Source organism: Populus alba, chromosome 11 (genome assembly GCF_005239225.2).
Source record: "Populus alba chromosome 11, ASM523922v2, whole genome shotgun sequence".
Taxonomy (NCBI): Eukaryota; Viridiplantae; Streptophyta; class Magnoliopsida; order Malpighiales; family Salicaceae; genus Populus; species Populus alba.
Genome location: NC_133294.1, coordinates 5627613 through 5653539, shown reverse-complemented (window position 1 = coordinate 5653539; position 25927 = coordinate 5627613). Strand labels below are relative to the sequence as shown.

At 32.5% G+C, this 25927-nt stretch overlaps 1 protein-coding gene across 2 annotated transcripts; it reads right to left on the bottom strand.

Annotated features, from left to right (window-relative positions):
* Positions 1-12035: 12035 nt before the first annotated feature.
* On the bottom strand, positions 12036-14369 carry LOC118062662 (GDSL esterase/lipase At5g45960-like). Of its 2 annotated transcripts, none has more exons than XM_035076499.2 (5): positions 13997-14369; positions 13762-13892; positions 13439-13672; positions 12564-12834; positions 12036-12434 (listed from the first exon to the last, which is right to left on the bottom strand). In XM_035076499.2, exons 1-5 carry the CDS (start codon positions 14280-14282, stop codon positions 12241-12243), a joined length of 1116 nt encoding a protein of 371 aa, XP_034932390.1. In that variant the 5' UTR covers positions 14283-14369; the 3' UTR covers positions 12036-12240. The 2 variants fall into 2 exon arrangements, with proteins under 2 accessions (XP_034932390.1, XP_034932391.1); XM_035076500.2 differs by having other exon boundaries at positions 12300-12434; positions 12569-12834.
* Positions 14370-25927: the final 11558 nt, after the last annotated feature.

Genomic DNA, 25927 nt, shown 5'->3' with positions numbered 1-25927 from the left:
AGGGATGCTTTATTTATTTTATAACAAACAAACAAACAAACTGGCAGATATATCCTTTTAATGAACTTCTTTTCATCCATCTCCTTGTCTGCTCACTGCCTAAAAACCCACCACCACAAGCAACTTCATCTCCCAAATTAAGCTAGACAAGAAACGTGGAATTATTTTGATGAAATCAAATGCTTTTTGCAAAGCAGTAGTGATCTTTGAACTTAGGACTACCTTGTTGTTCATTAGGCCAAAACTTAGGTAATAGATATTAGGTTAGAACCCGACAAATGCAACGAGACACACATATTTTTATATTTTACTATTTTATTAAATTAGTAAGATCAACATCTCCACATGATGGGTTATAATTAACTCATCAACTAACCCAATTATACTATTTTAAACCATTCATTTGTATTTGTAACTTAATGCATGTTTAGTGTTTTTTAAAAGTATTTTTTTTTTAAGTATATTAAAATAATATTTTTTATATATGTTTTTTATTTTTTAATATCATCACATTAAAACTATAAGAAAATACTAAAATAAATTCAATTTAATATTTTTTTTCAAGTTAAATATTGTTAAAGAATAATATAAATCATATCCTGAGACCTCACATAATACCTTAAGTTTTTGGATTGAGATAATTATTTGACATGGTATCAGAGTCTTGATGACCAAGCGGTCATGAGTTCGAATCTCACTATCCTCATTTATTTGATAAAAAAAAATTAAGCACAAGGTAATATGGGTCAGTGCAAGTTTCAAGTTCAAAGCGCTTTTACTTGAAGAGGTGTGTTAAAGAATAATATAAATCATATCATGCGACCTCACCTAATAGCTTAAGTTTTTAGGTTGAAATGATTCTTTGATAAATATATTACACGTTACATTTTTTTTTTTGTTGAAACCGACCCAAATACATACAAAACATAGTTCGATGAAATAACATCAGTTAATTAATTATTAGCCAAAAAAAATGTTATTGTTGTGTGTCATATTCCCATTAAAAATAGGTTAAATTAACATGATACCCCACTATTATGTCAATTTATCGAATCCTCTCTATTTACAATTTGGTCAAATGAAACCTTTTCGTTTCAAATTTTTATTATTTTAAATCTTCCATCCATATTTCTATTATATTGACCATGATCTCTTAATTAGTTGAAAGTAGCTACTATTATGATGGCTCATGTTCACTTGACTTCGCACTATACATTAAATTGAAATTGGAAACATAAAAAAAAAAAAAAGTAAAATACATTTAAAATTTATAATGTTGAATACAATTCTAAAAGAAGTAAAAGAAATGAAGTAATTAATAACTAAAAATAAAAGTTAAATCTTATTAATTGCATATTTTTTTATTATAAGTAATCAATAAGAGAGATGGATCAAGGAGATAGATTTTAGTTATGGAAATATTTGAATATGATCGATTTGTATTTTTCTTCTTTAATTTATTTTTAATTTCAATTGACTTTTTATTTATTTTAATTTTCCTAGGATAAATTTTAAAATTAGTTGTAGTGGTGTTCTAAGGTGTGGGAGTGTGAATACCATATATGTAAATATTATTTAGATGCCCGTGCTCTATGAGTCAGACTATTTTAAAATGAAGATTTTGATCATTTTAAAATAATATATCTAAAATAAATTATATTATTACTTGTTTTATAATACAAGTAACTCTTGTGCTCTTTCTAAGAACGTGCCTTAAAAGGTATAAATTGCATGTTTATGGTAAATAATTACTAAAATCTAAAATAGTAATTTTTTAATAATAAGGTCCATTTCTCACTTTTTGAATAAAAGTATCGATCTAAAATGATAATGGTTAATAAATTGGGTTTTTGGCCTGTCTTTTTGGCTATGTTCTACAATGAGCCTCATGCTTGCAGCTCAACCCAATTAGTTTTTTTTGAGGTCATCATGACGACAAAACACTTTGAAGGATTTTAGTCAATTATTCAATAAAAAAAAAAAAAAATTATTTACATTTTTTTAAAACACCAAAGTCTACAAAACCTTATTAATTTTAAGGATTTTATAATAATCAAGTAGAAACTAAGAGTTTGAGGACTAAAAAACCATAGAAATCAATTGAATCAAGGCATCATTGTTTTTATACTATTTTTTTTTAGAAGTTCTCATTTTGTTTAATGTTCAATTCAATTTACTGTACAAAACTGAAGGCAGGTTTATTTTTTCTTAGGTATGTTTTGTTTAAAAATTAGAAGTTTCCAAATGATGCATTTGTGATGTGTGAAAAGTTCTTTTAAATTCCATTTTTGAAATGATATAATAAATTTTATTTCTTGGACTTTTACAATCGGTGCTAGTTTTTTCTAGTAATTTTAATGACAAATCTGATTTTCTTAATTATTTCCATCATCATTTTATCTTAGGAAGCCTTACTCGTTGTGGTGGGTGCGACATATCATGTTAAGGAAATCAAGCACTAATTAGGCAACAAATCAAATCAACACTGAATAGGCAATAAACCAAATCAGCGCTAGTGCAGGATCGTTAATTATTTGTTTTCTTGTTTGTAAATAATTAGGCTTGATTATAGGTAATAGTGCAGGAGCCTGATGCACAACTATCAATATATATTGTAATCTTGTAGTTGATTGAAATAATAAGAAGAATATTATTTCTCTTTATCAAAATAAATCACAAAGCCTTCAGCCAGCTCTATGGTAGACCAAGGAAGCACAACAACAGGCGCAAGATGGGATCATCCCAATCATCAATTTTATCTTCACCATTCAAACCAACATGACGTTGTTCTTGTGCCACAATCCCTGGTTGAAGACAACTATAGTACATGGAGCCAATCCATGACTATGGCTCTGACAATTAAAAATAAGATTGGGTTTATAGATGGCTCAATGAAGGAGCCTAATGAGAAGAAATTCGATGAACATCAACAATGGAACCAATGCAATTGTCAGGTGAAAACTTGGCTATTAGGGTCCATGTCCAAAGAAATTGCCACAAGTGTCATCAACTGCAAAGATGCCAGACATATATGGCTTGACTTATAGGAACGATTCTCGCATGTAAATGTGGTTCAACTATTTAATGTCGAGAAAAAAATTCATGACTGTGTGCAGGGAAACATGTCTGTAGGGTCTTACTTCATAAAGCTAAAGGGCCTATGGGATGAACATGATGCACTTTGCACTTTTCCAACATGCACTTGTGGGGCAATCAAAGAAGTAGTTGTGTATATGGAGACACAAAAAACCATGAAATTCCTCATGGGTCTTAATGATTCATACGTAGGTGTTCGCAGCAACACTCTGTTACAAGATCCACTACCCACAGTAAACAAAGCATATTCACTGGTCATTCGCCATGAGAAACAATCAAAGGTGACAACTGGGAAAAGCCATGCTTAGCATGTGGCTGCTGTCTTCGCTGTAAGGAATTCAAACCACGAGATTAAAGCTGAACTAAGATGCTTCAAGTGTAACAGAACAAACCACACTGCCAAGGATTGTTGTGCGTATCTTAGATGCACCTTTTGCCGCTGGAAGTGACATACAGCAGAATATTGTCGCAAAAAGAAAGCAGTGACTGAAGCTGAGTTTAAGGCGACAATTTCCCAAGGCAACCAAGTGGCATCACACAAGAATGAAATAAAGGAGATGAGTTTTCCCTTCACAGCTGAAGAATGCAAACAGATACTCAGCATGTTAAAGAATAAAACAACTTCTGCCAATCATGTTATTAATTGCCCAACTCATGATGAACTCTCGGGTAAGGCTTTTTCACTCATTTCTAATGGCAACAGAAGTACATGGATTTTGGACAGTGGATGCACAGAACATATGATTTCTGATCAAAACCTATTCACATACTCAAGACTTGTCAATGGCCACACTGTTGAATTACCGAATGGGTCAATAACACAACTCATATTGGCAGAGTTCACATATCCTCTGACTTAATTCTTGACAATGTTTTGTGTGATCCATATTTTCGATTGAACTTAATTTTAATTAGCAAGCTTGCATCCGATTCCTCTTGTATTACAATCTTTCTAAGCCAGTTTTGTGTGATTCATGACCTACGTTCGGGGAAGATGATTGGGACGGGAATTGAAAGGGAGGGTTTATATTTTCTCGACCAAGCCAAGAAAGGAACATGCAACCATGGCTAAACTCTTCATCTGAACCTTTGGCATCAACGTCTTGGACATCCCTCAACCAAAGTATCCTAGTTATTTCCTAAAGTTAATTCTTGTTCTCATGACAAATATTTAATTTGTCCGTTAGCAAAACAAACAAGACTTCCATTTTCTTCAAGTTCCATTACCAGTACATCTCCATTTGATTTAATCCATGTTGACATTTGGGGTGGTTATAAAGTTGCTTCTATTTCAGTGCAAAATATTTTCTCAATATCGTTGATGGTCACACTAGATGCACATGGATTTATCTTATGAAACACAAATCAGACACTAAGGATCTTCTAGTCAACTTCATCAACATGGTTGAAAATTAATTTGATTTTAAGGTCAAAATTATTTGTAGTGACAATGGTCTTGAATTCAAACTCAAAAGCTTTTATGCTAATAAGGGTATCATTCACCAAACTAGTTGCATTAATACTCCACAACAAAATGGTGTTGCCGAACATAAACATAGACATTTGTTAAATATGGCACGTGCCTTATTCAGGCCGGTCTTTCTCATCAATTTTTAGGTGATGCTAGTCTTGCTTCCGTTTACCTCATCAATCGCACACCAACCCCCATTCTCCACGGAAAGACACCATATGAAAAATTATTTAACATAATTCCCAGTTATTCACACTTACGAGTATTTGGTTGCTTATGTTTTATTTCCACCCATGCATAGAGTCGCTCCAAATTTGATCCTCAAGCATTTAAATGTATTTTTCTTGGGTATCTTTATGGGAAAAAGGGATATCAAATCTTTGATCTAGCTACAAAACGGGTCATAGTATCAAGGGATGTCATTTTCTTTGAAAATATATTTCCTTCCCTCACACCAAGTGCTGGTACTTCTCCCACTCCCAATTCATTTTTACCTTTTGACATAGACTTTGTGTTGGAGTCAGGATCCTTTAAACACACAAATGAAGAGAATGTAAAAGTATATTATTCAATGAAACAGAGTTGTTATATATATATATATATATATAATATATATATATATATATATATATATATATATATATCAGCTATTACAACAGAAAATAGAAAAATATGCAACCCACGTTTAGCACTCCTACAAACGTGGTTTAGTAAACAAGGAATAAATCAAATCTTATCTCTTAATCCTAAAGACTAGGACATTTATTAACTGACTTAGTTGCAACAAATCCTCCCTTAAACTGCATTGTTTTCCAGCAAGCAGTTTAGCAGCAGTAATAAAAGTAACGGTTTATTCATTTGAGACCACACATATGCCCATCAAATTTCTCAGCTTCTCAAATGTATCCATCTTCAATGCTTTTGTCATGATGTCAACAACTTGATCTCTTGTATTGCAGTGCTTCAACTCAATAACACCCTCTTTGCACAACTCATGCAGAAAGTGGAACCTGACATCTATATGCTTACTTCTGCCATGCATAACCAGATTTTTTGCTAGTTTAATCGTAGACATGTTATCACAGTATATGACAGTAGGTGTAACTTGTTTGCAATTTAATCTTTCAAGCACTCTTCTCATCCACACTACATGGCAAGCACAATGAGCTGCAAATATGAATTCTGCCTCAGTTGTTGAAAGAGAAATCACTGGCTGTTTCTTAGAACTCCATGCAACTGCTCCCCCACTGAACATAAACACATATCCAGAAGTGCTCCTTTGATCATCTTGATCGTCGTCATATTCACTATCAGAAAAGGCCACCAACATTTCATCAATTGCAGCTCCCCGTTTGTAGCAAATTCCCAAGTCCACTATGCCCTTTACATACCTCAAAATTCTTTTGATAGCCTGCATGTGTATATTTATTGGTCGCTCCATATATCTACTAGCTAAACTCACTACAAACATAAGGTCTGGCCTTGTGACTGATAGATACATAAGGCTACCGACCATCTGCTTATATTGAGTCATATGCACCTGCTGTTCATCTTCATTCTTTATTAGTTTAACACCTGGTACTATTGGATTACGAACAGAATTTGCATTCTCCAAGCCAAACCTCTCCAAGATCTCCAATGCATATTTCTTTTGACTCAAGAAAATTCCTTCATCGTTTTGCACAACTTCTACTCCAAGAAAGAACTTCATCTTACCTAAATCTGTCATAGCAAATTCCCGTTGCATTGAAGCTTTAAAATCTGCAAACATTTCCTCGTCATTTCCAGTGAATACCAGATCATCCACATATAAGCTTACCACCAGAATCTTTCCTTCTCCTTGACATTCTTGATGAGTTTTTACAAATAAAGTATGCTCACTTGGACATCGAACAAACCCTTCCTTCAGAAAATATGATTCAATTCTACTAAACCAGGCTCTCGATGTCTGCTTCAATCTGTATAATGCTTTCTTTAATTTGTAAACTTTGTATTCCTCTCCCTTCTTCTCATAGCCTAGGGGCTACTCTACATACACATCTTCATCTAATTCTCCATAGAGGAATACACTCTTTACATCCAGCTGATACACTGTCCAATCTCTCTGTGCTGTTATGGCGAGAACCATTCAGATTGTATCTCATCGTGCTACTAGTGCAAACACTTCAGTGTAGTCAATTCCATGTTGTTGTGCATACCCCTTTGCTACAAGCCTTGCTTTGTATTTGTCCATTTATCCTTTTTCATTGAGCTTTGTCTTGTAAATCCATTTTACACCAATCTTCCTTGCATGCTTCGGAAGCACAATTAAGTCCCATGTATCATTCCTCTCTATTGCTGAAATTTCAGTATCCATGGCTGCTCTCCATTTCTGACTTTTTGAGGCTTCTTCATAGGTGTATGGATCTCCAGCAGTGGTATAAAATACCATGTTTTGAGTTTCTTCTTCTTCAGAAAAATTTAAACCTGTGTCATAATCCTGCATCCAGTATGGTGTTCTTCGAATTCTTGCAGCAGGTTGATCAGCAGTAGTGGTACCTGTGACATCAGCAGCAGGTTGATTGTGTTCAGCAGGTTGATGAGCAGCAGTGGTATCTGTGACATAATCCTGCATCCAGTATGGTGGTCTTCGAATTCTGGGAGTAGGTTGAATAGCATCAGTAAGAGGATTGTGTTCAGCAACAGCAGGTTGATTAGGCTCATTTTCTTCAGTTGAGTTTGTTGAAGATGAATTTGATGAAGACGAACTAATTACTCTAACTGAAGAATTATTTACTTCATGCTGCTCTTGTTCTTGCTCTCCAAACTGCTCTTGATCCTGCTCTTCAATTTCAGCATCAAATTCTTCAGTTACATCGATCTCAGCATCTCCCCATTTCAGCAATACATTGATATCGCCTTCTGTCCAGTTTCAAACTTCATTTTCTTCAAAGATCACATCACGGCTAATCACAATTTTCTTTGTGGTTGGATTATACATTTTGTAGCCTTTTGTTTCTTCACTTACTCCCAGTAATACACACTTTGAACTCCTTGAATCTAGCTTTGTTCTTTTCACATTTGGAATATGAACGTGACCAATACAACCAAATACACGAAAGTAAGCCACTGAAGGTTTAACACAACTCCATGCTTCTTCAGGTGTGAGATCTTTGACTGCCAAAGTAGGGCTCCTATTTAGTACATGTACACACCAGTTCACTGCCTCTGGCCAGAACTCTCTAGGAATATGTTTTTCTGACAGCATGCTTCTAACTAGATTCATGATTGTCCGGTTCTTCCTCTCAGCAACACCATTTTGCTGAGGCATGTATGTTGCAGTTAGTTGTCTTTTGATCCCATTCAAAAGACAGTACTCATTGAATTCTTTAGAAGTAAATTCCCCACCTCTGTCGGTTTTTAAGCACCCCATTAAAGAACTAGCCTCCTTTTCTACTAAGCTTTTGAATTTTTTGAACATAGTAAAAGCTTCTGACTTTGCTGAAATGAAATAAACCCAACACTTTCTACTAAAATCATCGATGAAAGTGATTAGGTACCTTTTTCCACTGTTGGATTCTGGAGTTACAGGTCCACAAATATCGGAATGCACAAGTTGCAGTTTGCATGTTGCTCTCCAGTAGCTTTTCTGTGGAATGCTGCTCCTGTGTTGTTTTCCCGCTAAACAATCAGTACACACTTTCATTGGAGCTGAAAGTAATGGCAACCCTTCAACCATCTTCTTGGAATGTAATATTCTTAAACCTTTGAAATTAAGATGAGCAAACCTGTTGTGCCATAGTTGTGTTTTTTCTTTCTTAGTAGCTTGAAAGAAAGACATAGGTTCCTTTGAAGGCATTACTGTATCTATGACAAACATTCTATTAGAAGTCATGGTTGTATCCATGATGAGACCTCTAGTTGGATGGAACAATTTGCACGTATTGTTTTGAATAAGTATAGATAAGCCTTTCTCTTATAGTTGACCCATACTTAACAAATTGTTTTTTAATTCAGGGATATAGTAAACCCCATCAATCTTTTGTATCACTCCAGCTATGTTAAGCTTCACACATCCCTTTCCCATCACTGCCATTTTAGAATTGTTGCCTAGCTTAACTGAGTGTCTGAACCCTTCATCTAACTATGTAAACCACAGTTTGTTCCCACTCATATAACTGCTACAACCGGAGTCTAAAAACCATACCTCTTCTTTGGTGGAATTGTTAGGTTCCACGTATGACATGAGCAACATATCATCTTCTTCTTCTAGTTCCACATAATTTGCTGCCTTTTCCCAACTAGGACATTCATAAGAAAAATGTCCTAGTTTATGACAACGATAGCACTCAATGAGAGCTTTGTTGAAAGATTGCCTTCCTCGACCTTTGCCTCTGCCTCTGAATCCTCCACGACTTCTGTTTCTGCTCCTAAATCTATCATCCTCCCTTGCTTCAAACCTCTCCCCACCAGTAACTTTTAGAGCTTGCTCTTCCTTTTTGTGGCCCTTCATTTTTTGCTCGTGCACAAGCAAGCTGCTTTAAAGTTCATCAATGGTCATAATAGCAAGATTATTTGATTCTTCGATGGAGCACACGACATAATCAAAATTTGTTGTCATGGATCGCAGAATCTTCTCAATGATAACAGTTTGTTCCATGCATTCACTTTGAAATTTCATCTTATTGGCAATGGTAAGAGTTCTATAGAAATAGTCATCAACACTCTCTCTTGCTTTCATTCCAAGAAGCTCAAATTCTCTCTGTAATGCTTGTAGTTGAGCCCGTTTCACTTTAGTAGATCCTTGATACTTTTGACGCATGGAATCCCATATTCCTTTTGCTGAATCTCTATTTAAGATTGTCTCCATAATGGTACGATCAATGGCTTGAAAGAGATAATTTTTTACCTTCAAATCTTTCAGCCTCATGTCTTCAACAGTCTTTTGTTGTGCCTCCGTCTGTTCTGTTCTAGTTGCAACTGTTGGAATTCCTGCCTCGATCAAACTCCAATACTCTTTGGATCGTAGGAAATTTTCCATCAGCATGGCCCAATGATCGTAGTGACCATCAAACCTGGGAATAGTTGGTTGAAAAAAATTTCCTTCGAATGCCATCCTACTCTCACTTTGTTCCTTCTCTGCACTCTCTCTTCACAAGAACACTGCAGATTCTTATATTTCTCAATCAGGCCCTGATGGTAACATGCTCTGATACCACTTGTTGGAGTCAGGATCCTTTAAACACACAAATGAAGAGAATGAATAAGTATATTATTCAATGAAACAGAGATGTATATATATATATATAGCAGCTATTACAACATAAAATAGAAAAATATGCAACCCACGTTTAGCACTCCTACAAACGTGGTTTAGTAAACAAGGAATAAATCAAATCTTATCTCTTAATCCTAAAGACTAGGACATTTATTAACTGACTTAGTTGCAACATTTTGCACCCCCTCCTCCTATTACCCATCAAACACTCAATGATCTTCCCTCTCCAGCTACCCCTACCCCACACATACTTGATTCCTCACAGATCACTCAACCCGACTCCTCTCTTATTCCCACTCAACCTCTTCGTTGTGGCCATCAATCGATTACCACTCCTTATCTGCAGGACTTTCACCTTGGCATGACCCTTCCTTCAAGGACTGAACCATCATCCTCCACGAACTTGGTTCACACTTCAGGTACTGCTTATCCTCTCTATTCTTACTTATCCTATGCTCATCTTTCTCCCAATCATAAAGCTTATACCACTCAACTCACCCTTCTCAAAGAACCTACCAGTTTTTCCCAGGCTGTTCAGCATCCACAGTGGCGTAAGGCCATCCATCTTGAAATCATTGCTTTACAAGCTACTGGCACTTGGAGCTTGGTTCCCTTGCCTTCTCATAAACGACCAATCGGCTATAAATGGGTCTACAAGATCAAGCTGAAAGCTAATGGGACAGTTGAATGGTATAAGGCCCGGCTGGTGGCTAAGGGATACAACCAAATTGAAGGTGTTGATTACCAGGAAACCTTCACCCCTGTCGCAAAAATGGTCACTGTCCGTGTCTTACTCAGTGTGGTAGCTTTGCATGGTAGACATCTCCACCAATTAGATGTCAACAATGCATTCTTGAATGGCGACTTGGATGAGGATGTTTACATGTCATTGCCTCCTGGTTTCCAACGAAAGGGGGAGACATGAGTTTGTAAACTCCATAAATCCCTATATAGCTTGAAACAAGCCTCTAGACAGTGGTTTACCAAGCTATCCAAGGCACTCAAGGCTGCAGGATTCCACCAATCGTTATCTGATTATTCTTTGTTCATCTGCAGCTATCAGGGTAACTTTCTAGCATTACTGATATATGTGGATGATGTGATATTGGTTGAAAACAATTTGCAGGACATAGAGAACACCAAGCTTTTCTAGTCCAGACAATTCAAGCTGAAAGACTTGGGACAACTTAAGTACTTCCTTGGCATAGAAGTTGCAAGATTGCGGAATGGGATCAGTTTGTCATAGAGAAAATACGCCCTATACATTTTGAATGATATAGGATTTTTAGGTGCCAAGTCATCTCGGTTTCCTTTGGACCAAAATGTATCATTAACACAATCTGATGAAAAGCTCTTGGAGGATAGATCAACATACTGAAGGTTAGTTGGAAGGTTGATATATCTGACTATAACTAGACCCAACTTGACTTATGTTGTGCACATCTTAAGTCAGTTTATGGATAAACCTCGGCAACCCCATCTAGCAGCAACTCATCAAGTCCTCAAATATATCAAGTAAACACCTGGACAAGACATCATGTTACCATCCACAAGTAACCTTCAGTTACAAGCATTTTGTGATGCTGATTGGGCTTGTTGTAAGGACACAAGGAGATCAGTTACCAGTTATTGCATTTTACTTGGAGGACCACCTATTTCTTGAAGGACCAAGAAACAGACGACGGTATCGTGTTCAAGTGCAGAGGCAGAATATCAATCTATGGCTACTACATGTTGCGAGATTACATGGCTGAAAAATGTTTTAAAGGACTTGAAGATAAATCACACACAACCAGTGACTCTGTTTTGTGATATAATCAAGCAGCAATGCACATCGCATCAAATCCAGTATTTCATGAGCAAACAAAGCATATTGAAATAGATTGTCACTTGATACGTGAGAAGATTCAAGCAAGAATGATTCAGACATCCTACATTCAAACTACACAGCAACCAGCAGACTTATTTACTAAGCCATTAAGCTCCACACAGTTTGAGAATTTACTTAGCAAGTTGGGTATAATTAATATACACTCCAACTTGAGAGGGAGTGTTAAGGAAATCAAGCACTGATTAGGCAACAAACCAAATCAGCACTGAATAGACAATAAACCAAATCAGCACTAGTGCAGGATCATTAATTATTTGTTTCCTTGTTTGTAAATAATTAGGCTTGATTATAGGCAATAGTGCAGGAGCCTGATGCAAAACTATCAGCATATATTGTAATCTTTTCATTGATTGAAATAATAAGAAGAATATTATTTCTCTTCATATCACATGCATAGTTATTTCTCTATTAAATATTAATGGCCATACACGATGATTTCTGATTGTATACAATTTCCATAAAGGAACGGGAAAAAATAGGAAATTGCCCACCACAACATTCTCCGGGGTGGAAAATAAATGAACTTTAGTCCCTGATGATAGCATCAATTATAGGACGAATGGACTTAAAAACATTTTCGTATACCCGCTCAGTTGGATGTATTGAATCCCAAAATACGTACTTTGATGCATCAGGACACAAGAATGATTTTGGATTGCACAAGAGTGCTGTTTCCAAGTAACCGGTTTCACAGCAGCCAAGGCTTACTCCATCAAATGCTGGAAAGGGAGGAGGGAAAATAAATAAATAACATGATCAGAATATATATATATATATATATATATATATATATATATATATATATATATATTTCTCAGTTTAATTTTAGAGATTTTATACAGACTCACCAGACCTTCCATGCCCTTGAATCATGTCGGTCAGAGCTACGTACGAATCAGTTAAATAGATACTAACACCATGATTTGCTAATCGAAATTGCATGAGATTTAACTCCTTTTGTAGCAACTGATTGAACTGTAGTCCAACGGAGGAATAATTATCAAGACAGCCACGCTCTGAGATGGCATGCTTGGAGAACATGGTGATAACGACTGGCAGGCAACCCATTGGAGGCAGTGAACTAAATAAGATTCTTCTTGCTCCTTGCTCAAACAAATCCTAAAATCGTCGCATAATGTAGTGTCAGTTATATTTTTCATGGCTTAATTATTATAGCATGTCAAGCACAGTGATTTCAAAACTTATAATTTGGTTAGATAATCTGGGATAAATGCCCCATAATTAATAATACTAGTCTTAAGTCTTGTTTTCTTGGTTTGAGAGGAGGAGCCGTCAAATCTTTAGAAATTAAGGATAATGTTAAGAACAATAGTTAATTACAAATTAGTCCTAGTGATTAATTGAAATTAATTAACTAGTTTTATAGTATTGAAATAATTGAATAGTCTTTCGATCATTGTTGACAGTAAAAACAAGAGTTAAGTATAAATTAGGCCGGGTTTTGTAGCTCCGGCACCTATCTGTTACTGAAAGTAAAGGGATGAATGGATGGGAAGGATCCTGTGATGCTGTCAAAAGTTTTAAGACAATTTTCTTACATATTTGATACTGTAATGTAAAATGTATATTTTTCGTTTGGAAATTCATAAAATCATCACACTAAATAAATTTTTGTGTAGAGTGATTTTCAAGTGCAAATAAATTCTTAAGGTGAAAAATAATTTAATATAATTCTAAAGTGAACGTAAACACAATACAAAACCTGAAGGAATTGTGTGGCTTTTTGCAGGATGAATTGCTGGTAACCTGAGACGGAGTAGATTTTTCGTCGGATTGGCAGAGTAAAATAATTGATAACGAAGTCATTTGTGCCAGCACTGACGATAAACAGTGCCTTGTTGATAAGATTTTCGGTCCTTTTCGTTCCAATTGCAGACTCCAGTCTCTTTTTATACTCTTTAAAGTTCTCCAGTTGCTTTGGTATGCCGATCACATTCTGTGGATTGAACATAAGCTTAATTTAGCTCCGCTTTGTGTTTGTGTTTTTTTGTGTGTGTGTTATGAGAGAGAGAGAGAGATACGTACGGACACTTTTGCTGTAAGAGGATCAAATCCGGAGCCAGCCGAAGCAAAACTAACTCCAGTCATAAGCTCCTTGATACTAAGAGTAGGGTCTAAATACGGAGGTATAGACTCTTTGATACCGATATATGAAACTGATTGTACGAACTCAAATAATTAATTATATATTCTGTTCCTATATATATATAATTAGCAACATTTTCACTTTCACCATTAAAATCAATACTTGATAACTTACCGATAAAATCAGGGGTTAGCCGCCCATTACTGAACCTTCCTGTTGGGACGTGGTTTGCAAAATCCTTTCCATAGGGTGCAAAATCAGCCTTAAAAACTGTTTTCACGTAGTTGTTATTTCCAGGATCGACAGTGGAGTCTCCGAACACTATGACTGCCGGAGCTGAATTATTGGAAGCTCTTGGATTTGCAAGGGCCTTGGAAGTACTAGGAATGAAGATTAACAGATAGAAAAGGAGACGAAGAAGATGTTGAAGGAGATACTGTTTAGAACAACCCTTCTCCATTAATGTTAGTTAGCTGCAGATTTTATTAAAGGACTGGCGAGCTTAGTGGCTTGCTATCGATCAGTCTCGAATGGATAGGTCAGAAAAAGACCCATTTCCTCTCCTTTTATAGGCCTCCCATAAATTCGGGTTCCAGTGGTGGGTCACGTACCAGTTGAATATGCTGACAGAAATGCCTTTTTTAAAAAAAGAAACAAAGAAAAAAAAGAATTGATCTGACCGTTGGCTGGTCGGTTCTGCAGTTGCGTTGGTTTGGAAATAAAAATTACCTGATTTGTTGGAAGTTCTAAACCACCATTACCAAATAAAAGCTTTCTGTGCAGAATTAGACAGTATCATAGTTAGACAAACCACTGTACTATGATATCCAATGTTAAGACTTCGGAGTAAACTATTAAAAAGACGACCTGGACAATGATATTTGGAAGTTTCGTGATTGTGTAAAAATAATTGGTGGGCTGTTTCTGACATCTTTTGCAGATATCACAACAACTAACTAGTCTTTTACGAAAATTGTGGCATTAGCTACACTTCATATCGGGTTGATCCTTTTCATGTTAACCTCTTATTTGCTCTCCCAAACCCATCCTCACTTTGCATATCATACGTTGCTTTAAAATTATGATCAAAATAAAATATATCCTTTGTTGTTTTTTTTGCAATCTAATTTTTTTTAATAATAAATTTTAATTAGAATCACACCCATACCAAGGATAAAAAAAAAATCACAAAAGACTAATGATGCTCTAAGAAAAACTCCAAAGAAATTGTAGTATAGAAAAGCCAGCCTTAACATCATAAAGCAAAATGCTAAAGGGTACGAAAAAAAAAAGGTTGCAACAAAGCAAAAGGTGTCCCTCGTTAGCTTATAGTAAAGGCAAAATAAACTTTTTTTAAAAAAAAAAAAAGGTGATAAGGAAAGTTGGGCAACAAGGAGTATACAACGAAAAACAAGATATCAATATCAAAAGTGATCGTAGTCTTTTAAATTTTTTAAATATTTTTTGAGTCAATGAATCCCTGTTTTTTTTATTTATTATTATTGATGATGCTAGAGTGAATTTTAAGCACTTGAGGCAAGCATATATTTGACAAACTCTATGCATGTATATTTTTCCTAAGCCAATATATAATAAGTCCAAATCACCTAAAGAAATATATCAAACCCGTTTTAAAAAAAATAAAAGACCATCATGTAAACCCCAAAGAGAGGTTTGTCACTAACCCTTTTTACATAAAATGTCTAGACTACCACTCTCTTGAAAATGCCTTAGGGAGGTCGCAAGTCATGTTCTATTCGCACATGATCATGTATTTAAAAAAACAAAAAACAAAAACAAAATGTCTTTAAACTTACATCGAGATAGTTTCTTTAACAACATGAATGTCAATCCAAGTTTACAATGTGCCAGGAATTCATTTAAAGCAGGGAGTTTATTGTAAAATTGAGACATCACAATGAAAGGAGTTTCATCACAACCAAGGAAGAAGAACCGATCGATAAGATCGGAGGTTGGGTGGAAATTGTAACTCTCCATGCAGCAGTAGATGGTGTCGAGCCCCTAAAACATAATAAACTGGGAGGCGAGATCGCAAACTGGAGGCAAAATCATAGGGGCAATTTGTCACTCTTTAAACGATAATAGATGGCACAAAGTCTCTTAGGATGGTAAACACATATGGCAATAATTATTGTATAAGGCTTAAGCAGCATAATAAAATATCATAATACTTGTCGCACCAACATCACGAAAAAGAGTAAAATATATATATTAAAAAATTTAGGAGTAGCTAAGTGGTAATTAAAGAAAATTAAAGATACTAAAATATATATTGATTTTGAAAGTTCAGATAAAAAATTAGTTATCTTCAAAGAAAAAACGCCAGGTAGGGCTATTCAAAGCAATCCATCCCAAAAACATCGGTGTAGAAAGAATGTAAAAAAAAAAAATGATTTTCTTTAATGGACGGATTGGGAATCCCTATTATCACGTATGTGAGAATTCAATTTCGCCTCTGTCATATATCTTCTTAATTACAGTATAACACCACCATTGAATATGAATGGAATAGAATTGATCAATAACGACGACTACCTTCCAAATTTAGTAGCCATATCCAATTAAATTTTTTTATCGTTGCCTTCTCTGATTTAAATTTATTTTTTAAAATAATTTGATAAGGTTCTTTTTATATCATATAAAAGTTGGGTGATGATAATTTTTTTTTTACGTTTCAAGTTAGGTTGAATTTTCTAATTAAATCATGTTTGATTTTGTGTTTCATTTCTTTAAAAAAATTTGATAATTTTTAAGTTTTTTTATTTGCTTCAAATTAATATTTTTTTTATGTTTTTGTATTATTTAAAAAAAAATGTTGAGATTGTGTCTGGTTTCAACACCAATCCTAAGAAATTTTAAAAATTTTAATTTTTTTCTTTACTTCAAATAATATTTTCTTCATGTTTTTGTATTAATTTTTTAAATATTTTATAAACAAAACATATTTTGAAATTGTGTCTGGTTGAGAGGCAAGACTCAAGAAATTGAAATTTTTTTTTCATTTTTTGCTTTACTTCAAATTAATATTCGTTTTATATTTTTTTTCTTTACTTCAATTTTTTTTTTTTTGTATTTTAAAAAATATATTGGCATTGTGTTTGGCTAAGATGCCAAATCCAAGAAATTTTAAAATTTGAATTTCTTTCTTTGTTTCAAAATAATATATTTTTTCATGTTTTTCTATTTTTTTTAAAATATGAGATTTTGTTTGGTTGAGTAAATAATTCTATAATATTATCATATTAAAATTGATGGAGCTCTCAATAAATTTTTAATTCACATCATATACTTTATAAATTTTTGGTATTATATAAAGAGATTTTTTTTTTTTTGGAAACATGATACCAAGGCAAACCCATGAAATACCCCTTATTAACGAAAGATAGACACTATAGCTTTATTGCACTAGAAAAAACTGTATTATAGACCTCCCTTTTTCAGTAGATTATCTCGAAGAAGAATTCCATTTTTTATATACATAGCTTTGGGTCTTAATGGGTGCAAGATCCAATATACCTTTGGTCCTGCTGGGTGCAAATCCTACAATTGATTTGGATTCTAACGTGTGTAGAACCCAAAATAGCTTTGAGTCCTACTTGATCCAGGACTCAGTTGGGTTTTGGGTCATGTCGAGTATATGACCCTAAATAACTCTAGGTCCTATTGACATAGGATTTAAAATTGCTTTAAATCCTGACGTATACATGACCAAACATAACATTAGATCTTGTCGGTACTAAACCCAAGGGGTTGTTGGACCTAACATCTTTGGACCCTTTTTCTAACCAGGACCCAACAACTAGGGCCATGCACAAAGCAGCACCCAACACTTTGGGTCCTGTTAGAAGGTCAGGATAGGCAGTGTTGAGTGGGCCTATTTTATTCAAAATCTGAGCTTGTAATTTATCTAGAGTAAATTAGTCAACCTATGGAGTTAACTCAAAACTCAGGCGATCCGGTAAAAATTTGGAAAAAATATTTTTTTTCAAATGTGTTTTTTCTTCTATCCTAGACCCTTTATTTTTTTCATATTATTTAAATACAAAATAAAATGACATGACAGGTTATAAAAACCAAAAACTTTAAAAAACAGACAAAATATTCTTTTTTTATTTTATTTAGAAGTTCTTTTTTAAAAAAAAATTATTATTTGAAATGAAGCTTGTCGCAAAAATATTTTTTTGTAAAGGTAAAACTGCGGATATATATATATATATATATATCCAACAAATCCTCCTTAGGTGCCGCCTAGTCCTTTCTAGAAAATTATTATCCTAGAAATCTTTAACTAGTCCTTTCCATCCAAAATATATTATGACCAAAGTACGAGAACTGCTTTCTTTTTTACTTTTGAATGTTGCAGATGTCAGCATTAGATTTAAGAGGAAAGAAATAAAAGGTGACAAAAGTTCAAATTACTTTAGCATACCGCAAGTGAGGGGTTCTTACAATCTTAAATTTTCAAAGTACTCCTTACAAGTTATGTGGCAATCAACAGTAAAAAAAAAAAAAAAAAAAAAAAACTTCAATGAGTGAGCAAAACCCGTGTATCATGTTCTTGCATTGATTTGAAAGATTACGGCTCCGTTTGTTTGCAGGAAAGTGAATTCCTTTTGGAAAGTGAATTCCGGGGAAAGTGAATTCCTGGAAAGTGAATTCCGGGAAAGTATTTTTCGATGTTTGGTAGTGTTATGGAAAATAAACTGGAAAACACTTTCTAGTGTTTGGTTATGTCATGGAAAATGAGCTGGAAAATAACTTATTAATATTTTATTTTTCTCAAGTTTATTAAAATAATGAGGAACAAATCTTACAAATTTAAAAGTTGAATGAGAATGAAATTGAAAAAAAAATAATTTCATAAATTATCTCAAATAAAACAAATAATAATCAAAATAATAGGGATCAAATCTAAAAAATGAAAAAAAAATGAAAAATGAAGAAATTAAAATAATAATAATCAACATTTCATAAATTATTTCAAATAAAATAAGTAACAATCAAAAGAATGAGGATCAAATTTGATAAATAAAAAATTTCAATAAAAAAATGATAAGAAAAAAGCAAATAGCAATTATAAAAATAAGGACCAAAATTAATATAAAAATAAAATTTTAAGAGATGAAATTGAAAAATAAATATTCAAAACAAAATATATATAGCAATCAAAAGTTTGAGGATCAAATTTAATATAATCAGCAAATAATGACATTTCTAAATTTTTCACAACTTCCGGAAAGTGTTTTCCCCTCAAATTTTTCAGGAAAACACTTTCCTGAAAACCAAGCCAAATTTTCCTTTTATTGGAAAGTGTTTTCCATTGACCAACTTTCCTACTGGCAAACAAACACAAGAAAGTTTGGAAAGTGCTTTCCCGGAAATCACTTTCCGGAAAACAAACACAGAAAAGGAAAACACTTTCCTGAAAACCAAGTCAATTTTTTTTGTTTGACTAAAATTGACTGGAAAGTGTTTTCCGTTGACTGTAAAGTGTTTTCCGTTGACCGGAAATTGTTTTCCGTTGACCAACTTTTCTAATGACAAACAAACACAGGAAAGTTTGGAAAATGGTTTCCCGGAAACTACTTTCCGGGAAACAAACAAGGCCTACAATATACTCAAAACATTCATGATGGTGATGATATGGGACTACCATCTCACTTCCCTATTCATCTAACAAATATAAAGAAGAATACAAAGTAATTTGTCATGATTTTTACAAGTTGCTAACAAAAACCAAAAAAAAAAAAAAAAAACAATGAATAAGAGTGTTTAAAAACATAATTGGATTTATATTTTTTAAAAATTAAAATTTTTATTTTACTAAATTTTTTTTTATGTTTTGAATCGTTATTTTTAAAAAATAATTTGTAAAAATTAAAAAAAAAAACATAATTTTAATATATTTTAGCATAAATTATAATTACTTTCAAACACATAGCTGAGAAACTGTAGCAGTAAAAGAAACTGATGCTGCTTTGTCCTTTTTTCTCCTCTTCTTGTCACTAGCATATTTTGTTCCAACCTGTCTTTTTTGCTTTCTTCTCACGAGTTTCTTCTCTCCAGTGTCTTCTCCAGTTTTCTTTTCTTCCTTTGTGAGCTGTTGGATTCCCTTTTTATAGGTGCATATTAATCCTTTTATGAAAGAAAACAAATCCCTGCTCTAATTAGGATTCTACATTGGAAATTTGTTTATACGTTGACCATCAATCCTTCTTTTCTTGATTTATGAAGAGAAAATCTGAGATTGAAATTTGAATCTTGAATCAAAATGGAAGGCTAAGCTGGTCTGCAGGGAGGCTGATTGAGGGGGTATGTTTTGACATGAAATATGTAGCTGATTCTGAGAATTAAAACCTGATTTCTTGTATCATTGTTGTAGCCAACATATAAAAGAACATGCTCTTTGCTTGATTCATAGAGATAGGATCAGATTTTAAAAGCTAAATCTTACATCAAAAGGGAAAGGATGGTTTCTGGTCTTGGAGGGAGGCTGATTGAGTGGGCATGTTTGGCTCAGAATCTGGAGTGAATCTTGGAAGTTCAACTCTGATTTCTTACACCAAGATTGTAGCTAACATGTTAGAAAACACGTCTCTTTCTTTTTTATGCCACCAATAGATTCAATTTGGACCAACATCAAGTCCTTAATTGGTGTGAGAAGTAGTTGTTTCTACCTTTTTGCCCAGAAGTCAAACTCTGATTTCTTGCACCAAGATTGTAGCTAACACGTTAGAAAACACGTTTCTTTCATTTTTATGCAACCAATAGATTCAATTTGGAACAATATCAAGTCTTTAATTGGCTTGAGAAGTAACCGTTTCTACCATTTTTCCTTGAACTCTGCAAAGATCATGAACAAAACAGCGTGGTTTCCTTCAAAACTTCAACAGTCTGTTCTTCTCTAATTCAAGTAAAACTCACTATTTCACTAAGAGTGAAACGACGTCATGTTTTCCCCAACAGAATTAGGTTTCATCTCTGATTTAATTTCGCCAAACTCCATCATAGTCCCTCCATTTCGGCGCATTTTGCTCCTTGATTCCTGGTCTTTCAATATCTTATTTTTGGTCAATTTCCATCTTTTTTCCTAATTTCTTTCAATTCAGCCCTTGACCGAAATAAAATCTACCTCTGAATTCTCTGCTTTACTTATTTTGATCGGTCCTCCAATATTTCATTTTTAAGTTAAATTGACTTCAAATTTCAAATTTCTCTTTCAATCAAGCCCTTAATTAATATTATAACTGAGCTAATTGTTCCAGACTCATCTTGAACCTTAATTTCTCTCAATTTTAGTCAAATAAAACCAATTCAAGCCCATTTCTCTTCAATTCAGATGTCAATTATGACTTAAAAATTTTCAAACTTTATTTTTACTCGTGGTATTCAAATATTGGTCTAATTGCAACCCCAGCTACACCCATTTTTTGTATTTTTTATATTTTCAAGATTTCTTGCACACAAAAATTAAATAAAAATAAATAAATAAATTTATAGAAAAGGCATTATTTTTAGATTTTTTTTTATTATATATATGCGCACTTGGGCAGGCGAGTGAGCTTAGTGGTGTGAAGACATATTAAGATGAAAGTAGTAGATTTTATATAATTGTCAATAGGGAAGTTAAACCTCGAAAGAAATATTCATATTTCTATCAAGTGAGCATCCGACTCGCTATCTAATATCTATTGTATATTATTGTTACACACCACTCTTGCAAAATTCTCCGCACTTGAATCTTGAAAAACTTGTGCGTAAATATATTTTCCTTCTCAAAAGACTCTTACAAATGTTGTTTTGTACTTTTGACTCTCAGAAAACTCCAACAAGTTTTCTAAGAAAAAACAAAAACATTTCTCATACAAATTTGAATCCTTTTAAAATTTCAAAATTCCACAATGAAGTTAGTTGGTCGCTTTTGATGATTTGACTTGATAAGGTTGGTGATTTTAGATTTGACTTGGTTTTAATTTTAAATTGAAATTGCTTTTATTTGATTTGACCTTGGTCACCTCTAATTTAACTTAATTTTAATTTCAAGTTGAGGTTTGTTGTTTTTTATTTGACCTGATGAAGTTGGTCAATTAATTTTAATTTCAAGATAAGGATATTGGTCATCTCATCTAATTTTAAGTCGAGGTTAGTCTAATTCAATTTGCTGTATTTGATTTTTTATTTTTAGATTCGACTCGAGAGTTTGTTCAAGTTTTTTTTTTCATTTTAGTCCAACTCACAAAGAATTTTTATAATAAGCCCCCGTTTGTTTGCTGAAAAGTAGTTTTTTTTTTTAAAGTGAATTCCGGAAAAAGTGAATTTCGGGAAAATGAAATTCCGAAAAAGTATTTTTTGATGTTTGATAGTGCAATGAAAAATAAATTGGAAAATATTTTCCAGTGTTTGGTTATGTAATGGAAAATGAGTTGGAAAATAACTTATTAATATTTTATTTTTCTCAAGTTTATTAAAATAATAAAGAACAAATCTTATAAATAAAAAAGTTGAATGAGAATGAAATTGAAAAAAAATATAATTTCATAAATTATCTCAAATAAAATAAATAATAATCGAAGTAATAGAGATCAAATCTAAAAAATTAAAAAAAAAATGAAAGACGAAGAAATTAAAATAATAATAATTAACATTTCATAAATTATTTCAAATAAAATAAGTAACAATCAAAAGAATGGGGACCAAATTTGATAGATAAAAAATTTCAATAAAAAAATGATAAAGAAAAAGAAAATAGCAATTATAAAAATAAGGATCAGAGTTAATATAAAAATAAAATTTTAAGAGATGAAATTAAAAAATAAATATTCAAAACAAAATATATATAGTAATCAAAAGTTTGAAGATCAAATTTGATATAATCAGCAAACAATGACATTTCTAAATTTTTCACAACTCCTGGAAAGTGTTTTTCCCCCAAATTTTTCAGGAAAACACTTTCCTGAAAACCAAGCCAAATTTTTCTTTTACTGGAAAGTGTTTTTCCATTGACCAACTTTTCTAATGGCAAACAAACACAAGAAAGTTTGAAAAGTGATTTTCCGGAAACCACTTTCCAGAAAACAAACACGGTTAAAGGGAAAACACTTTCCTGAAAACTAAACCAAATTTTTCTTTAACTAAAACTGGCTAGAAAGTGTTTTTCATTAACCAAAAAATATTTTTCATTGATTAGAAAGTGTTTTCCGTTAATTAAAAAATATTTTTCGTTAACCAACTTTTCTAATGACAAACAAATATAAAAAAATTTAAAAAATAATTTTTCAAAAACTACTTTTTCAAAAAACAAACATGACTAAAGGTGATTTTGTTTTGCTAAAGAGAATGATTTCTCCGCAAAGAAGAATATATCATGAAAATATAAAATGTTGGACGAATAAGGCTCAGCATGTCCATCACGAAGGTGAACTTATTACAAGCCGGCCCATGGTGAAGGAATCGACATTTTAATTCCAATACTATTTTTGTAATAATAATAAAGAATCAAAATAAAATTTAGGAAAAATTAATGTAAACCTCCTAAGGTTTAAGTAATATTTTTCCTTCTATATTTAAAAAAAAATATTAATTTTTTACATACTACTATTTATAAAATTGATAACACTCAATTAACGAAAATTTTCTGAATTATTATATGTTTTCCATATAATTGATTTATTATTCAAAGTGCCCTTATCATATATGTATCTGATCCTCTTACTGTATATATATATTTTTTGTCCTTTTAATCAAGATCCAAGTCTTATAAATTTGAACCTGCAATTCCTAAATTTTCTTTCAAATAGAATTTCATAAAGAATGAAATTAGTTTTATTTGCAAGAATATTTACCCAAAGTGCCTTTATAAGTGGAAGAAGAAAATAGAAAAACAAATTCAAATTAGCTCAGAAAATATAAAAAAACACAATAGAATAGGATATAATTCAACCTTAATCCCATATTTCTTTTATACATATATTATCGATCTATGATTCAACAAAGAATGTCTAGTGACTATAAAAGGCGTCATAAGAGTACCAATAGAACCAGCTCAGCCGCATCTTCTTCCCCACCACCAAACCTAGCCATTTTCTCCACCGTCAAAATCACCATCTAAGCTGTGACAAAACTGAGACTAACACAACCCAACCATCAAATCTAGTATAGCATATAGGCCTTCGTTTCCACCACCATAGCAGAAAAATCAACAAACTCAAACCACTAGTAACCCTTCACAATAACCACCATTCTTCAGCCATCAATAGCCACTATCCAAACCCGAACTAGCTAGTCCATCTCCTCGCCACCAACCAGATGTGCACATACAACCACAACGCCTGATTTTATTTATAGCATATTTAATTAGGGATTTACTTTTTCCCTAGGCTCCTTTTTTTTTATATAGAAATTTGTTAATTATTTACGGTTTTTATTTATTTATTGATGGGTTCATTTTGCTGTGATTGTGTGTAATAAAACACGGATTTGTATGCTAATAGATAATTATAGTGTTTGATTTTTATTTCCTATTTCTAGTACGAAATTGACGATAAATTTAATTATAACGTGGAGATTTTATGTAAATTTTGATAGATTTTGAGAGAGAGGAGGAGATGAGATTTTAATTGAAGAGAGAGAAAATAAGAATTATATTTTTGAGATATAGGTTGTGAATATATAGGGGCAATATTTTTATCTTTTAATCAAAGTAATTTTTTAAATGTAAGGAGGAAAGTGTTATCAGGTTAAAATAAAATAATTAAAGATTAATAAATAATCTTAGAAATATTGATGGCAATACAAATAATAAAGGTGATTGTTGTAATATTAGTAAAGATGGTTGAGAAGGAAAAGTAGATTGTAAGATAGTGATAATATTACAGTAATAACGATAATATATTTTAAAATATATGTCATCATTATAGAAGGTGGTGGGAAAATGATGGTAGAATTTGATACAATAATATTATATGGTTGAGAAGGAGAAGTAGATTGTGAGATAGTGATAATATTACAGTAATAACAATAATATATTTTAAAATATATGTAATCATTATAGAAGGTGGTGGGAAAATGATGGTAAAATTTGATACAATAATATTATATGGTTGAGAAGGAGATGTAGATTGTGAGATAGTGATAATATTACAGTAATAATAATAATATATTTTAAAAGTTATGTCACCATTATAGGAGGTGGTGGGAAAATGATGGTAGAATATGATATAATAATAATAATAATAATAATAATATTTATATATAAAAAAAAAATTAATGTTTTAACCATCATGGTGATGGTAGTGTAGTAAGGGGGTAATAATGGTAAAAATAGTTAATATGTAATAAATAAATAAAAATATATCATTTTAAAAAATAAACTAATTCATATTCTTGTTTTTATTTTTATCTTTTCTCACGAGAAAAATCCATATTTAATTTTTTTGATGACTTTTTATTTTCATTTTCCTTTTCCTTTTTACTTTATTTTTTTTGAACCAGGTCCTAAATTAAGATATATACTAAAAATGGAATCCAATAAACATGTGTACCTACTAGCTAAGATGGTGATATTATTTATTTTTATGTTTTAAAAGTATTTTAATTTTTTTTTGTCTTTGTTTAAAATTAATATTTGTTTAATCTTTTCATATTTATTTTGATATATTATATCAAAAATAAATTTTTAAAATTAAAATAGTATTATTTTAATATATTTTTAAATAAAAATATATTTTAAAATATAATTACAACCACACTAAAACCCCCCTCTCTTATAAAAGCGCCTCATTTGCAAGGATATGAGATCATTTCATAACGTATGAAAAAAGCAAAAGAGTTGATAAATTGATTAAGCATACTAGGCACTAAAATATTCCTGGGGCGGCTGATTATGACGTACCCCTTTGGCATTGCAGTTAATATTATAAGTTTTCTCACTCCAATGCATTGAATCCGTGTAAAATCTACTGCTGCTTCGGTTACAAGCATGTACATACCTTCTTTCTGGGTTCGAATGTTGATGTCCCGAGCGTGTGATTCTATTCTTCTTTCTTTCTTTTATGCCCAGCAATTGCTCTCTCTCTATCTTAATCG

What these genes read in the sequence shown, in the direction of transcription:
- LOC118062662 (XM_035076499.2), bottom strand. Translation starts at nt 14,282, where the DNA reads ATGGAGAAGGGTTGTTCTAAACAGTATCTCCTTCAACATCTTCTTCGT. An exon ending in AAGCCACACAATTCCTTCAG is followed by an intron (nt 12,835 to 13,438) that starts GTTTTGTATTGT and finishes CGACGATTTTAG; the next exon opens with GATTTGTTTGAGCAAGGAGC. An exon ending in TCAAGGGCATGGAAGGTCTG is followed by an intron (nt 12,435 to 12,563) that starts GTGAGTCTGTAT and finishes CTCCCTTTCCAG; the next exon opens with CATTTGATGGAGTAAGCCTT.